Source organism: Carlito syrichta, unplaced genomic scaffold (assembly GCF_000164805.1).
Source record: "Carlito syrichta isolate Samal-C Ts95f unplaced genomic scaffold, Tarsius_syrichta-2.0.1 Scaffold154501, whole genome shotgun sequence".
Lineage (NCBI taxonomy): Eukaryota > Metazoa > Chordata > Mammalia > Primates > Tarsiidae > Carlito > Carlito syrichta.
The window spans coordinates 421,602-435,661 of NW_007098597.1; the positions used below are offsets into that span (position 1 = coordinate 421,602).

Consider the following 14,060-nt stretch of genomic DNA (forward strand, 5'->3'; position numbering starts at 1 on the left):
CGGAGTGAGACTCCGACTAAAAAAAAAAAAAAAAAGTATCTGTAGGGACCAAAGTGAGGCCCAAACTTTACCTACACAATGGCCATTTGTATACCTAACCCTAAATTATACCCCACAACTTTAAAATAAAAATAATAAGTAGGTAACATCAAGGAAAGTGATCATGTCTAAACTTTAACGCATAGATCAATAGGCTTTAAACATCTTTTTGGCAAATCAGCAACTGCTTACTCATTAACAGTAAAAAAATCATTACTTAGTGCCAAAATACTGTTTTTCTCATATGAAGTTTATTTCTAACAGGTATAAACTTAGCAATTATCTCGTTTATTTGATCAGTAAGGTAACCCAAACCAACCATTTAGATAAAATTGCTTGAGGTCTAAATTTAGAGGTTGGTTTGTTTAGTCAAATAAACCAATAATATGACCCTTCAATTACGCTCAGTGAAATGAGCATAGTCCCAGTGTCAAAGTCTTATATATTGTGTAGAAATTAAAGCACCTGTTCTTACAATCATACATTAAACATTTCTCATAAAATATACCTTTTCATGAATTATTTTTACAGCTCACTAAATTATTCCTAGAAGCAATATTTGATTGTGCTAATTCCCCAGGAGTGCTCATTGAATACTCTTTAAAATGTTTTCAATAAAAATCCAACACAGAATTTTCTTCTTTAAAAAAAAATAGAATATTTAAACTAAGAAACAAGCATACAATGTAGACAGGTATCACAACATCACATTGTACCACATAAATACGATTATTATTTGTCAATTAAAAATAAATAAATAATTTTTTAAAATTTTAATCAAACAAGAAAAAAACAAAATCACCATAATTTTCTTGCCGAGTTAACATCTATTGACATAATAAAAAGGAGGAAACAGTCGGGCTTGGTGGCTCAGCCCGTAATCCCGTGCCTTTGGGAGGCTGAGGTGAGTGGATTGCCTGAGCCCGCAGGTTCAAGACCCGCCTGGGCAACTTGGCGAGACCTCATCTCTACAATAAATCAAAATGAGCCGGGCGTGGTAGTGCGCGCCTGTAGTTCCAGCTACTCAGAAGGCTGAGGCGGAAGGATCGCCAGAGCCCAGCAGATTGAGGCTGCAGTGGCCAGGAGTGGCCACTGCACTCCAATCTGGGTGACAGAGTGAGACTCCAACTCAAAAAAAAGTAGGAAACAAAATTAGCGACACTTTAGTATAAGGTTAGACAACTGTAGGATTGAATTTTATTCATTTTGTCTGTCTTTTCAAAATCAAACCCATTTCTCTGCTTTTCCAGATCACATATGGTGAACATAATTTACCTGTTTCTTAATGATCCCCCACCCACTAATTCCAGTATTTTGCTGCTCTATAATGCAATGGTGACCTCTAGGCCTCCTGAGATAGGTAACACTATTCTTCCTCCACTAAATGGCCTCCGGCTGCTGGACATGGGTTTTGGGACATGACTCTGACCTCATTTACTGTCAGCTCCTGGCTGACATTTACAGCAGATATGTTGAGGCATTCCCTCTCTTTCCCTCCCATCACATCCAATATGGTCGTTGTAACATGCTGTGGGCTTAGAAAACAGAATATCAAACTTGTGTGAAATGTAGGCTGAGGGAGGACCTGCGTGGTTGTCCCAGCCAACATAGTATACAGAACAGCACGCGCATAAGAGACCAGGATTCCACTTTCTATTTTGCCTCTGAATTCCCTCACAGAATTCCCTAATTCTATTGCTGAACTAGTTACCTTATGGAAGTCCCCTTACTTCACAGCCTCAGCTTCATCATCAGGCTATAACAGGTTTTATTCAAGGTTATTTAACATCTTCTCTAGCTCGAAGATTCTTCAAGTTATTTTTAAAACAGACTTTGCAAAATCTGTTTTAGCTGCTCAAATAAAATTTCAGTTTTCTTTTGACTCTCTAAAAAGCAAGAAGACTCCCCAAAAGAGCAAGATGGGAAAATAGTTGTGTTTCAGATACATAAAGTGGTAGTGCATAGTTATTCACGAAAGAAATATTTCGATATTTGTATGTTGGTTATTTTATAAAAAGATCGTTTCTTTTCTTTCATGATCACATGCATGTAAAATGTGGTGTGTATTATCAGCATACAGATATATATGGATATAACAATAAGATACAAAACCACACATAGACAAATAAGAATCTTTTATAGTATAGAATTTAAAACATAAATCCTAATTTTGTGGTTATAGAAATAAACACCCGCTTCTTTGAAAGTTTTGGATTAAGTATAGGTATATTTCAGGGTAGCTAAGGATAGGTCAGCAGGGGTTCCAGACACTCCTGTGAGAAAACGAAATGGTTTCATAGATAATGATCTATAATAATAGCATTACCAAATGTACAATGACTGCCATAGGAAATGAGTAGATGAGATTACAATATGTAGATTCAAGGGATGCATAATCTAGGAGTCTGGCTCCTCTGAGTTAGAAAAATAATAAACACCAATGAGGAGGAAAGAAGACTGGAGATAAAGACTGAATCAAGTTAGCAATTTGATTAGAGAAGGATAAAGTAAAACTCGCTGTCCTCATTGAAACCTGGGTGCTGTAATAACCCTCTGTAAAGGACCTTCATAAATATTTGTTACATGAATGAACCTATAAACTAGATACCTAGGTACTTGATAGCACCTTAGGTTTGCCCTAAAAGGTTAGTTTGATTCAAATCCAAAGGAAACTTAGGATCTAATTTAAAAATGTTAATATGTCTTTGTATAAGAGATGCAAAATTATTAACACATAATTTTGGAAATCTTCTTTAGATGAGCTCAACATAAAGCAGAAATAGACCTGCTTGTTCGTGTCTCTAGTATGAGAAGTCCCCTATACTTACATGTGCTATTTTAGAGAGCATAATGATGAAAAATTAAGTCCTATCTCTTTCATACTTCCGTGTTCGATTATAAGCAAATGATTTTTGCCCCCTTGAACCTCTTTTTTATATAAATCTGTAAACTGTAGATAACAGACGTGATGGAAGGATCAAATAAGCTAATACATGTGAAATAATTTTGTAAACTATAAGCAAAAGTAAGAAATTATTGACAAGGAAGCAAGTAGAACTAGATTAGAGTCATAGGTGAATGTGCTTAAAACCAAACTGCAGATTAAATTTAGGTTAATTGTGAGGAAGTAGCCAGGCCATTCAATTAATTTGGGCCTTGAGTTTATTGTTGGGATGATTACACTGTACAGTATTAACAGGTATGTGAAGAGCCTCTCCTCTTGCTACTCATTGTTAAAACCCAGCTGCACCTAGATGGATCAATAAAATTAAAATAAAACATATTGGAAGGCTGATATCGCATTGTTAACCTAAGAACATCGATAATGTGACTATAAGTTGCCATTATTTTATAAAAAGTAATTTTCGACACCAAAAAGCTAGAAGATCATAATTTCAGAAGAACGAACAATCCTTCTAAAAAAGACACTTGGCAACCTTACACTACCATCTGTGACTGGTTGGAAAGAGATCTCTCAATACATACTGTCCCCTATTTTTTCATAATATTAAGAACCAGTGAAAGCTTCATTATAGACCAGTATAGTAGCTTGCATTGTCCTTTAAGAACCACTGGAAGATTGAAGTTGGGAAGTTCCGTTCTGCTTATCTACATTTGAATAACAAATCCTAGTAACAATTTAATCTTCATACCTTAGCTGACATAAAACTACTCTTGTCCTATTTTTTGCTAGCAGAGAAACCATAATCTTCACCCTTTTGTAGCATATTGAAATCTTCTTCTTACTAGTTCAGATAGTTTATAGTTCACTTTACTTTATTTATTTGTTTGTTTGTTTTTATTTATGTATTGCTTTTTTAGGGATGGGGTCTCGCACTGTTGCCCAGGCTGAGTGCAATGGCATGATCACAGCTCACTGCAGCTGCAAACTCCTGGCCTCAATTGTTCCTCCTGCCTCCACCTCAAGTAGTTTTGACCTTTGAGATCTTTCCTCCAGGGAGAAAAAAGACCAAGACCACTACTCCTGCTGGAGCTTTCAATGCATCAAGACAAACTTTAAGTTAAAATATGACATCAGGTTATTTTTGTGAAAGAATGTCTTACTTGTTTTTAACATGTAGCACTATGGGAATATATCTATTTAAAATAATGATTATTTAAAAATTTTTTTGGCAACCTCTCGTCCCCCTCCCACTCTGGGAGCTTTTCTGTCCTCTCAATAAATCCTGCTCTCCAAAAAATAAAAATTAAAAAAAAATAAAAGATTTTTAATATTTTAACTTATTCGCTACCACCAACTTATCAACAAAAATCCTGAAAGCCACTAATTAACCTGTATGGTGACTCTATTCATAGTTAGGACATGAAATACACCGGTGAAGAAAAAAGTGATTTGATCAGTTTTTAAACACGCGTTTAAAACATTGTTAGGCTTTCAAAAATCTAGGTGTAATTTACATATAACAAAACGAACAGGCTTGAAAATATTCAGTTTGATGAGTTTTGATAATTATGTATACCTCCATGTAGCAACCACCCAGAATAAGACATAGAACATTTCCATTACCCTAGAACATTGCCTCGTGCTATTTTTTAGTCCTACAATCCTACTGGAGACAACCATGTTTTATTTTTATTACCATAGGTTAGATTTTCCTACTCATCTAGATGGAATCACCCAACATGTATTAGTTTGTGTGTGGCTGCTTCCTCTCTGCGTTGTTTTTGTTTTATTCACAATTTGTCCACATTGTTGGGGATTTTCATGGTTCATTCCATTTCTTGCTTATAAAGCAATTTAATTTTTAAAAATGTATTCTCTTGTTGATGGAGAAAATATCAAGTGCTCCTACAAATCAATAACAAAAAATGACGATAATTATTATTACTATGAATAAAGTTCCCATGAAATTCTTTCATATAACTTTGTATAGCTTTTTTGGTTTTTTTGGTCAAATACCTGGAAGTAGAATTGTTAGGAAATAGGGAAGATGGACATAACTTGGTAAGAAACTGCTAGATGAGCCGGGCTCGGTGGCTCAGCCTATAATCCAACGCCTTTGGGAGGCTGAGGTGAGTGGATTGCCTGAGCCCGCGGGTTCGAGACCCGCCTGGGCAGCGAGACCTCATCTCTACAATAAATCAAAAAATCAGCCGGGCGTGGTAGCGCGTGCCTGTAGTTCCAGCTACTTGGAAGGCTGAGGCAGAAGGATCGCCGGAGCCCAGCAGGTCGAGGCTGCGGTGGTCGGGAGCAGCCACTGCACTCCGGTCTGGGTGACAGAGTGAGACTCCGACTCAAAAAAAAAAAAAAAAAAAAAAGATGCAGAGGGAGAGAAATGAAAGACCAATAACTCAAAGTAAAAATGGGCAAAAAGCCGGGCTCGGTGGCTCAGCCTGTAATCCTGCACCTTTGGGAGGCTGAGGTGAGTGGATTGCCTGAGCCTGCGGGTTCGAGACCCACCTGGGCAGCGAGACCTCATCTCCACAATAAATCAAAAATCAGCCGGGTGTGGTAGCACATGCCTGTAATTCCGGCTACTTGGAAGGCTGAGGCAAAAGGATCGCCGGAGCCCACCAGGTCGAGGCTGCGGTGGCCGGGAGCGGCCACTGCACTCCAGTCTGGGCGACAGAGTGAGGCTCCAACTCAAAAAAAAAAAAGAAACTGCTAGTTGGTTCTCCAAAGTGGTTGCACCACTTTATACTTCCACCAATACATGAGAGTTCTATTTGCTCAACATATTTACCCACATTTGGTATTGCCATCTTCGTGATTATAATTATTCTAGTAGACATAAAGTAGTATTTCGTTGCTGTTTTTATTTTCATTTACCTAATGGTATTGAGCACGTTCATTTATTTATTGACCAATTGAGCATGTTCTCTTGTGAAGCCTCCAAATCATTTGCTATTGTTTGATGTCTTCTTGTTACTGATGTGTAGAAGTTTTATTTTATTTTTATTTTTTCTGGATTCAAGACCCTTAGCAGATATATGATTTGAGAATAGCTTTTTCTGAATGTGGTTTGCCTTTTTATTTTTAATAGTGTCTTTAGATATGTCTAACTTTTTAAATTTGATGACGTATAAGAGCTGATCCATATTAACCAGGGACTTCTCTAGTGTCCATTTTCAGTCATGAAGCAGGTTATTCTAATTGTTTGGATGGTATACATGTTGATCAAAAAAAAAGGGTAAGATCAGGGATAGGTACATATGCATTTTTAAAATCCTTCTAGACTACATAAATTTTGTTGTGGCTTTCTGACCACAAGTCATACTTTATTGAGTGTTCTGTTCCCCAATAAGCCTTTGTCCAAATTGTCTATCTTTATAATCATCTGTGCTTCTTACATTGCTAGAGGCCTGATGCCATAAGGGTTTTCACTGCTATATATATTCGCACTTCTTTCTTTCTTTTTTTTTTTTTTTGAGTTGGAGTCTCACTGTTGCCCAGGCTGGAGTGCAGTGGCATGCTCATGGCCACCGCACCCTCGACCCGCTGGGCTCAGGCAATCCTTCTGCTTCAGTCTTCCAAGTAACTAGAACCACAGGCGTGCACTACCATGCCTGGCTAATTTTTTGATGTATTGTAGAGATGAGGTCTCATCAAGTTGCCCAGGTAGGTTTCAAACCTGTGGACTTAGGCAAATCTCGGCCTCCCAAAGTACTGGGATTACAGGTTTGAGCCATCAAGCCTAGCATTATTTGCATTAAAAAAAAAAAAAAAAAGATATTGGAAACTCCAATGCTGCTGTCTCAGAAAATTCCCTTCTGATTTTCTCTGGGCATAGAGAAGCAAAAAGTGAAAAATTAAACAAAGAAAGAGAAAGAAATGTGGCAACGGCACAGCTTTAACGGAAAAGAGTTAAATCAAAAGACATTATCAAGGTCAATCACAAATCCATTCTGAACTATAGAACTCTCGCAGGGCTTTTAAAACAAAGCCAGACAGATATTCCGCACTTGATACCCATTGAATGAATGAAGCAGCCCCACAGTTCCATGAGAAAACAGGGAACGGTGGAAAAGAAAACATCAATCAAAGGCGAAACAGGGTTTCTTACTGTTCCCTGCAAGCTCGGGCAGCCGCATTCCAGGTGCCTTTCCTCTGGGTAATCAAGATGTAACAGTAACCTGAGTGCTGGTGCCACCCAGCTGGGCAGGATTTGTCTTCCACATCCTGAAAAATAGTTGTCTCTGTTCACATCATAATGGTCTTTACAATCTAGAGTCTGCCCTCAGCATAAGGAGCCCCGAGAGTCCCCTGATGTCAATGAAGCAATGTGGGCATTACAAAGGGAGTCTGCCCTAATCCCAATCCTCCGTCTTGAGAAAGGCCGTAGCTCACAGAAGACATCACCACAGTCAGCAGCATTTCACTTTCACACTTTGGCATTCTCACAATTAAGCAAAATAAGCAGGCATCGTCTTAAATTGAATTGATTTACCTAATGCACTTTGTGATTGAAGAAATCACAGTGTGGGCCCTCTCTCCCCCGTGGCCTTCAAGGTGTAACAAGGGCAAGCAGAGACAATGAGTTGAGTCAGGCCCCAGATCGTTCCCTCTTTATTAGCTTATCAAAGGACACACCGCAAGTAAAGGTGCTTGGCTACTCAGCCCGTCTCCCACCTTGGTTTGGGGGCTCCAGGCTTTCCAAGCAATTCCATCGCACCGATACAGAGTCTGGATGCTTTCTTCAAAATGGAAGAGTCCCTTTAATTCCATAGTGCAGTTCTTTGGAAATGAGGGCAACTGGTCCTATGGGAAGGAAAGGCAATTTAGAATTGACTCATTGTAAATCGATCATATACTTACCTCCTTTGGGTCTTCATCATTTGTTAGGAAGCATTTGTGTTGAGTAAACTATTCCCAAGCTTGGAGGCTACTTTGTGAATTAAGTGTGTGTAGGCCCCAGCAAACAACTTGTTCTAAGGTGAATAGGAAGGAAAAAAAGATTTTCATACCTGTCTGGGGAAGCGTGAGTCAGTTGTGGATTCCACCCTATCTGCTTGAGGCAATTCTGCCACTTTGATTGTCTTCTGTGGCTGACTAATGATGGATACTTCGGCCTTCCTTTCGTGAGCTGGGGAACTGTCATCCTTCAGTTTCAAGGAAATCACCCCGTGATACTTGAGGAAACCAACAGTCAACAACAGTAAGGAAAAGACAGACACCAAGAGAGCAAACAAAAACATTTGCTGTAAATTGAGCAATTCAAAAATTTGATCAAAGCAAAAAGACAAAAGGGTTTTTTTTCTTATTACCCAAGCTTCTAATTTCAAAACAAGTTTTTAAGAGAAACATACCAACATCCAAATTAAAATAAGTTTCATTAAATATTTTACTTACATAAATACAAGAAATTTAGCAATTCTCTGACTATGCTTACATTATAGATGATGTCTGTTCCATTTCTATAAACAGAGGACGGATGGACCTGAAATCAACAGATAACAAAATAGAAACAATATTGGCTTGAATGATAACTAGCAATAGTGTAAAAGCACCCAATAAGATCGTGCTAATATCTGCCACTTTTTTGTGTGTGTGTCAGAGTACCATGGAACAATTCACTGTATATTTACTGTACATATTATACAGTTCACTGTAGCTTTGACCTCTTGGGCTCAGGGGGTCCTTCCACCTCAGCCTCCCGATTCACTGGGATTACAGGTGTGCACTACCATGCCCAGCTTTTTTTTATTTTTATTTTTTGGTAGAGATAAGCTCTCCCTATCTTGCCCAGGCTAGTCTTGAATTCCTGGCCTCAAGTGATCCTCCTGCCTTGGCCTCCCAAAGTGCTGGGATTACAGGCATGAGCCTCTGTGCCCAGGGAAAATTTTTAAAACATACGTTTCTTGAGATTTTCCACGTCCAAATCATTGAAATTTCAACAATCACTAGGCCTAACCACTATTTATGATTGTTGTGGGTATTTAAACCTGCGTAGTTCCAGTTAAGGAGAAAACATATCTTTATTTTTTGGTACATTTATAATACACAGAGGTCCAAACACATCAACAACAACAACAACAACAAAACACAAGCCCTCCCTTTCCTCCCGCCACACACATGCATTCGTGAGAGTGTATGTGGCTAGAACACTGTGTCTAGTGAGGTGACAACTTCCATATCTAAGTGGCTCACTTAATCGCACTCAAGTTCAGCGTCACTAGTCATTCCCTGTCTTAGTCACAGAAGGAATCAAAGCAGAAATCATATGGATGAATCAGTCAACCTATCACTTCAATTAGCACAATTAACCAAGTGGGGTCGCCTAATGATCTTTGTATACAGAAGGCAACGCATTACTCTGCAAGAAACCTTGGCCCCCACTGACAACAAGAATCAAAACAGCTCTTCAGTGTTTTTCCTAAGACTCATCCATGTCGTTGGATTCTTTTACTGTGTATCCCACACATCAGCTCCCAGAAGGTCCCCATCCTTACTGTTTTGCCATTCCCGTGGGTCCTAAGCTTCCTTTGAGAAAGATCTGTAGAATCAAAGCCCGGCAGGGTATCTCCCCCAGTTTCCGCTAGCCGCTTGGAAGATGGAAGAGGTCTTCTTTCCAGATGAAAGGAACCAGACGTGGTGGGCGAGGACGACCCTGGGGGCAGCCGACGCCAAATGCCCTTCTCCCAGGCGCTGAAGGAATATGAAGGATGGCACGGTCCTGGAGGCAGGCAAGATGGCAGGCGGTCAGTCCATTTCACACAAGCAGATAAGGGATCACGTTGACACAGCCCCTGGAGCTGCCTGTCATTAAACTTAGATGGATGGGGTTCCCACCAGATGTTGCCTTCCTGCCATTTGCCAGAAACTCCTCTACTCTTCATCAGTTTTCATCTAGGAAAGCTGTGCCCTTCTGCACGTCTCTCGGGTGGCTATAAAGTCATGAAATTGATTTCACAAACCCCATATGAAAATCATTGTCATGATTTTATAACCCGGCCATGCACTTGGGAAACAGTCTCCCTTCTCGGGATAACAGTACTCCTCAAAATCCCAGGTGTATTCACTTCAAGGTAGTCGTCTCCTCAAGGTAGAAACTGGAATTGCTTAAAGATGTCATAGAATCAAGTCACAGGTATAAAAATTGGCACTCAGCTCTTACAGAACAAAGACCTCGTAAATCTTAACAGAGTGGTTTCTATTGGAAATCTCTCCAATTAGTATATCTGGGAAGGCATGAAAAAAAAATCTAAGATTAGAACCTTCGTCTGAGTATTTTACATGTCATATATAAAGTGTGCATTTCACGTATTTTGTTTACTTAATGTGACCGGGAAATTTTACTAGAAAGGAAATGAATTCGGTGAGGAAAGCAGTGGGACGAGATGTTGTGGAAACACGCATGCTATAAAGAAAAGAAGATCGTGCCCATTTTTGTCAGAGGGTGAGAAAGAGGAGATAATTGATTCCAGGTTCAAAAACAGTATGGACCACAGGGCATGGCAGGTGTAAAAATGGGAGTATAAGATAGAGTATGCTACTGAACACTTGCCAAATGCTAAAAAGACAAGTAACTAGAAGGTATTTGGCAGAAGAAAAATCAGAGCACCAAGGACTTTGGCTGGTCTTTATTTTTAGTTCACAGGTTGTTTTTTGGCACCTACAGCCCAGGACCTATTCGGCTGTGCCACCCAAAGTCATTCATTAATATTCTCCAGCGACTCCGAATCCCCAAGCCAGCTGTATCTTTCACGTCTATTTTTCTCCAATTTCTTCCTCTCTTAGAATTTTCCTGGTCACGCTACAGTGGGGGTTCAGATTTTAGGCATTAAGAGCAATCTTTAACAGAGGAAGATAATTACAGCTCTACAAACTCTGGGGGAAAATAATCGTCAGTAGATTCTCACCACCATCGCTCCCTGCTCGGTGAGAACAACAAACGGGTAGGAGAAAAACAGCCACGGCACTGACTTGTTGCTTTTCTCAAGCGATAGTTCTTAGCGGGAGGAAAACCACATGAAACGACAACCGGAATAAAGGGCCTCCATCATGAGTGAGGCTGCTTTCTTGACGAGAAATTAAGCATTTGGATTTGAAGGTGTTATCAAGCACAATTGGCTGTCGAAAGCAAGGGCTGCAGCGCCAGGACCGCTCCTGATTTCAAGATGAGGATCAAAAGAATACCTCCTTTTGAGTCCAAAATTTTCACTGCAGCTTTTGTCTTCGTGCCAAGAACTGCATTCACAGGGGAGTTCAGAATTACTTCAAAGACCTCATCATCTTCCTCTAATCCGTCATAGGTAATTGCTATATTCCACATCTTAGTTGACGTTCCTACAAGAAGTAAACATTTTAATTACTCCTTAATTGCTATTTCAATCACCTAGGTGTCAGAGAAATATATTAATTAACATGTCTACAGCTAGACTGCAGTAGCCCGAGTGAGCCATTGTACTGCAACCAACTGGCTGAAGTCCTGTTGTTCTCCCAAAGAATATGAAAAGACCACATTTGTTCCCCGACAATGATGATTCCGTTTAAATGCAAACATAGTAACAAAAAGTAAGCTGCGTGATGCAGGGGGTGGAAGAAAAAAAAATGGTTCGCAGATAAGATCCAAGACTTAATTTTCTTCCCAACCTGTCCCGTCTCTTCCTGAGAATAAACAAGTGCTGCAATCTTCAAATCCTGATCGTTTTAAAAATCTGAAGATGGCCGGGCTCGGTGACTCAGCCTGTAATCCCGCGCCTTTGGGAGGCTGAGGTGAGTGGATTGCCTGAGCCCACGGGTTCGAGACCCGCCTGGGCAGCGAGACCTCATCTCTACAATAAATCAAAAAATCAGCCGGGTGTGGTAGCACGTGCCTGTAATTCCGGCTACTCGGAAGGCTGAGGCGGAAGGATCGCCGGAGCCCAGCAGTTCGAGGCTGCGGTGGCCGGGAGTGGCCACTGCACTCCAGTCTGGGCGACAGAGTGAGACTCCGACTCAAAAAAAAAAAAAATCTGAAGATGTTGGTACAGACAGAAGTGATTATCGAATGTTGCTTCATGCTATTCATGGAACCCTTGAAATGATTGATGTCTACACCATTTCTAAAGACAGCTGCCTCTGTCTGCTGCCCCACTTCCTGAGATCCTTCTAGCCCACAAATGCTTTTTCTGATGATGTAATACTCCGTGGTTTGATGTCCTCCTAGAGAAAAGGTATGGGCTGGGGTTCTAGAAATAGACCAAGCCAGTTTTGTTTTGTTTCTCTCTTTCTGTCTGCCTGTATTCATCAAGTTACAATCAAGCTTGATTCGCAGTAACTTTGCGAACTTAATACAAAACAGTTTCGATATTACAAACATATCCCAGCTATCCTGTCACCACCAAGATGGGAAGCAAAGCAACCCCAGAAACACAAAATATGAAGGCTGGAAGAAACTTCTGAGTTTGTCTAATTCTGTCCAGTTTCCATGATGGAGATCACAGGCTATCTCCTGAGTTTATTTAGAAGAGAAAGTAATGGCAGGAAGTAAAGAGAATACTTTGTAGCGGAGAAAGAAGGCTCAAGTTTATGGGAAAAAATATAGTAAACTTATGGTTTTACCTTTCAGAGCTAAGTTTGAAAAGCTAACCCTGCCATTTACTCATTGGTTACAAGTGCTTTCATTCCCCTAGGCCCCTCTATATGAGACAGTTGGAAAAGAGAACAGTTTTTTTTTTTGTTTTTTTTAAATTTGAGTTAGAGTCTCACTCTGTCGCCCAGACTGGAGTGCAGTGGCCGCTCCCGGCCACCGCAGCCTCGACCTGCTGGGCTCCGGCGATCCTTCCGCCTCAGCCTTCTGAGTAGCCGAAATTACAGGCGCGCGCTACCACGCCCGGTTGATTTTTGATTTATTGTAGAGATGAGGTCTCACCAAGTTGCCCAGGCGGGTCTCGAACCCGCGGGGTCAGGCAATCCACTCACCTCAGCCTCCCAAAAGCGAGGGATTACAGGCTGAGCCACCGAGCCCGGCAGGAAAAGAGAACAGTTCTACACTATTGGTGGGAGTGTAAACTAGTACAACATCTGTGGAAAACTGTGGCAATTCCTAAAAGATCTAAAAGTCGGTCTTCCATATGACCCAGAAATCCCCCTTCTGGGAATATACCCAGAGGAAGTCAAATCACTCTATGAAAAAGATGCCTGCATGCACATATTTATTGCTACATTATTCAAAACAGCAAAAACGTGGAACCAACCATGCAGCCCATCGAAAGTGAACTGGATTAAAAAGATGTGGTACATATACATGATGGAATATGACACAACCATAAAGAAGGACAAAATTATGAACCTCACAGCAACTTGGAGGGATTTAGAGTCTATAATACTCAGTGATCTATCACAGAAAGAACTGAGTACCACATGTTCTCACTCATAAGTGGACCCTGAACAATTATCATAATACTGTAAGAAAGGGATTGGCAGATAGTGGAAAACTGCCAGGGGAGGGAGGGGCGATACACCTCATCAATAAGGGTACCTGATCTCAAACCATATGATATGGGGATTAAAGTGAGGCCCAAATTTTACCTGTACAATGACCGTTTGTATACCTAACCCTGAATTGTACCCACCTTTAAAATTAAAATAAAAAAGTAAAAAAGTAGTTAAGAAAGTAGTTCTCATCGATCCCCAACAAAATCCAATGGAGAGATGGAACTATCCACTGATTCCACCCTTGACTGGTTGCACTTGAAACAAAATTAGCTGTATTTGGAATAATTGTATTTAAAAAATTAGATTGACAGCTAGTTTATTAAGCTTTCAGTACTGAGTTTTTGTATCAATTACTTTCACACTCTTTGCAAAAACAGAAATTGAGGGACCTAATATAAAATACTATATAATGTCTATCTCGTGGATGGATGGATCAATCCATCAAAATACATATTTGGGCCGGGCTCGGTGGCTCAACCTGTAATCCCGCGCCTTTGGGAGGCTGAGGTGAGTGGATTGCCTGAGCCCGCGGGTTCGAGACCCGCCTGGGCAGCGAGACCTCATCTCTACAATAAATCAAAAAATCAGCCGGGTGTGTAGCGCGTGCCTGTAATTCCAGCTACTGGAAGGCTGAGGCGGA

At 40.4% G+C, this 14,060-nt stretch overlaps 1 protein-coding gene across 1 annotated transcript in view; it reads right to left on the minus strand.

Moving 5' to 3' along the window:
* Positions 1 to 14,060, minus strand: part of FREM1 (FRAS1 related extracellular matrix 1) — a 169,169-nt gene that overhangs the window by 3,018 nt on the left and 152,091 nt on the right. Inside the window, exons 30-35 of the mRNA XM_008050952.2 lie at positions 11,138 to 11,287; positions 9,451 to 9,674; positions 8,391 to 8,438; positions 7,966 to 8,130; positions 7,631 to 7,759; positions 7,065 to 7,180 (exon numbers count right to left, since the gene is read on the minus strand). Coding sequence (XP_008049143.1) covers positions 7,065 to 7,180; positions 7,631 to 7,759; positions 7,966 to 8,130; positions 8,391 to 8,438; positions 9,451 to 9,674; positions 11,138 to 11,287 — 832 coding nt within the window. The remainder of the gene's footprint in view (positions 1 to 7,064; positions 7,181 to 7,630; positions 7,760 to 7,965; positions 8,131 to 8,390; positions 8,439 to 9,450; positions 9,675 to 11,137; positions 11,288 to 14,060) is intronic.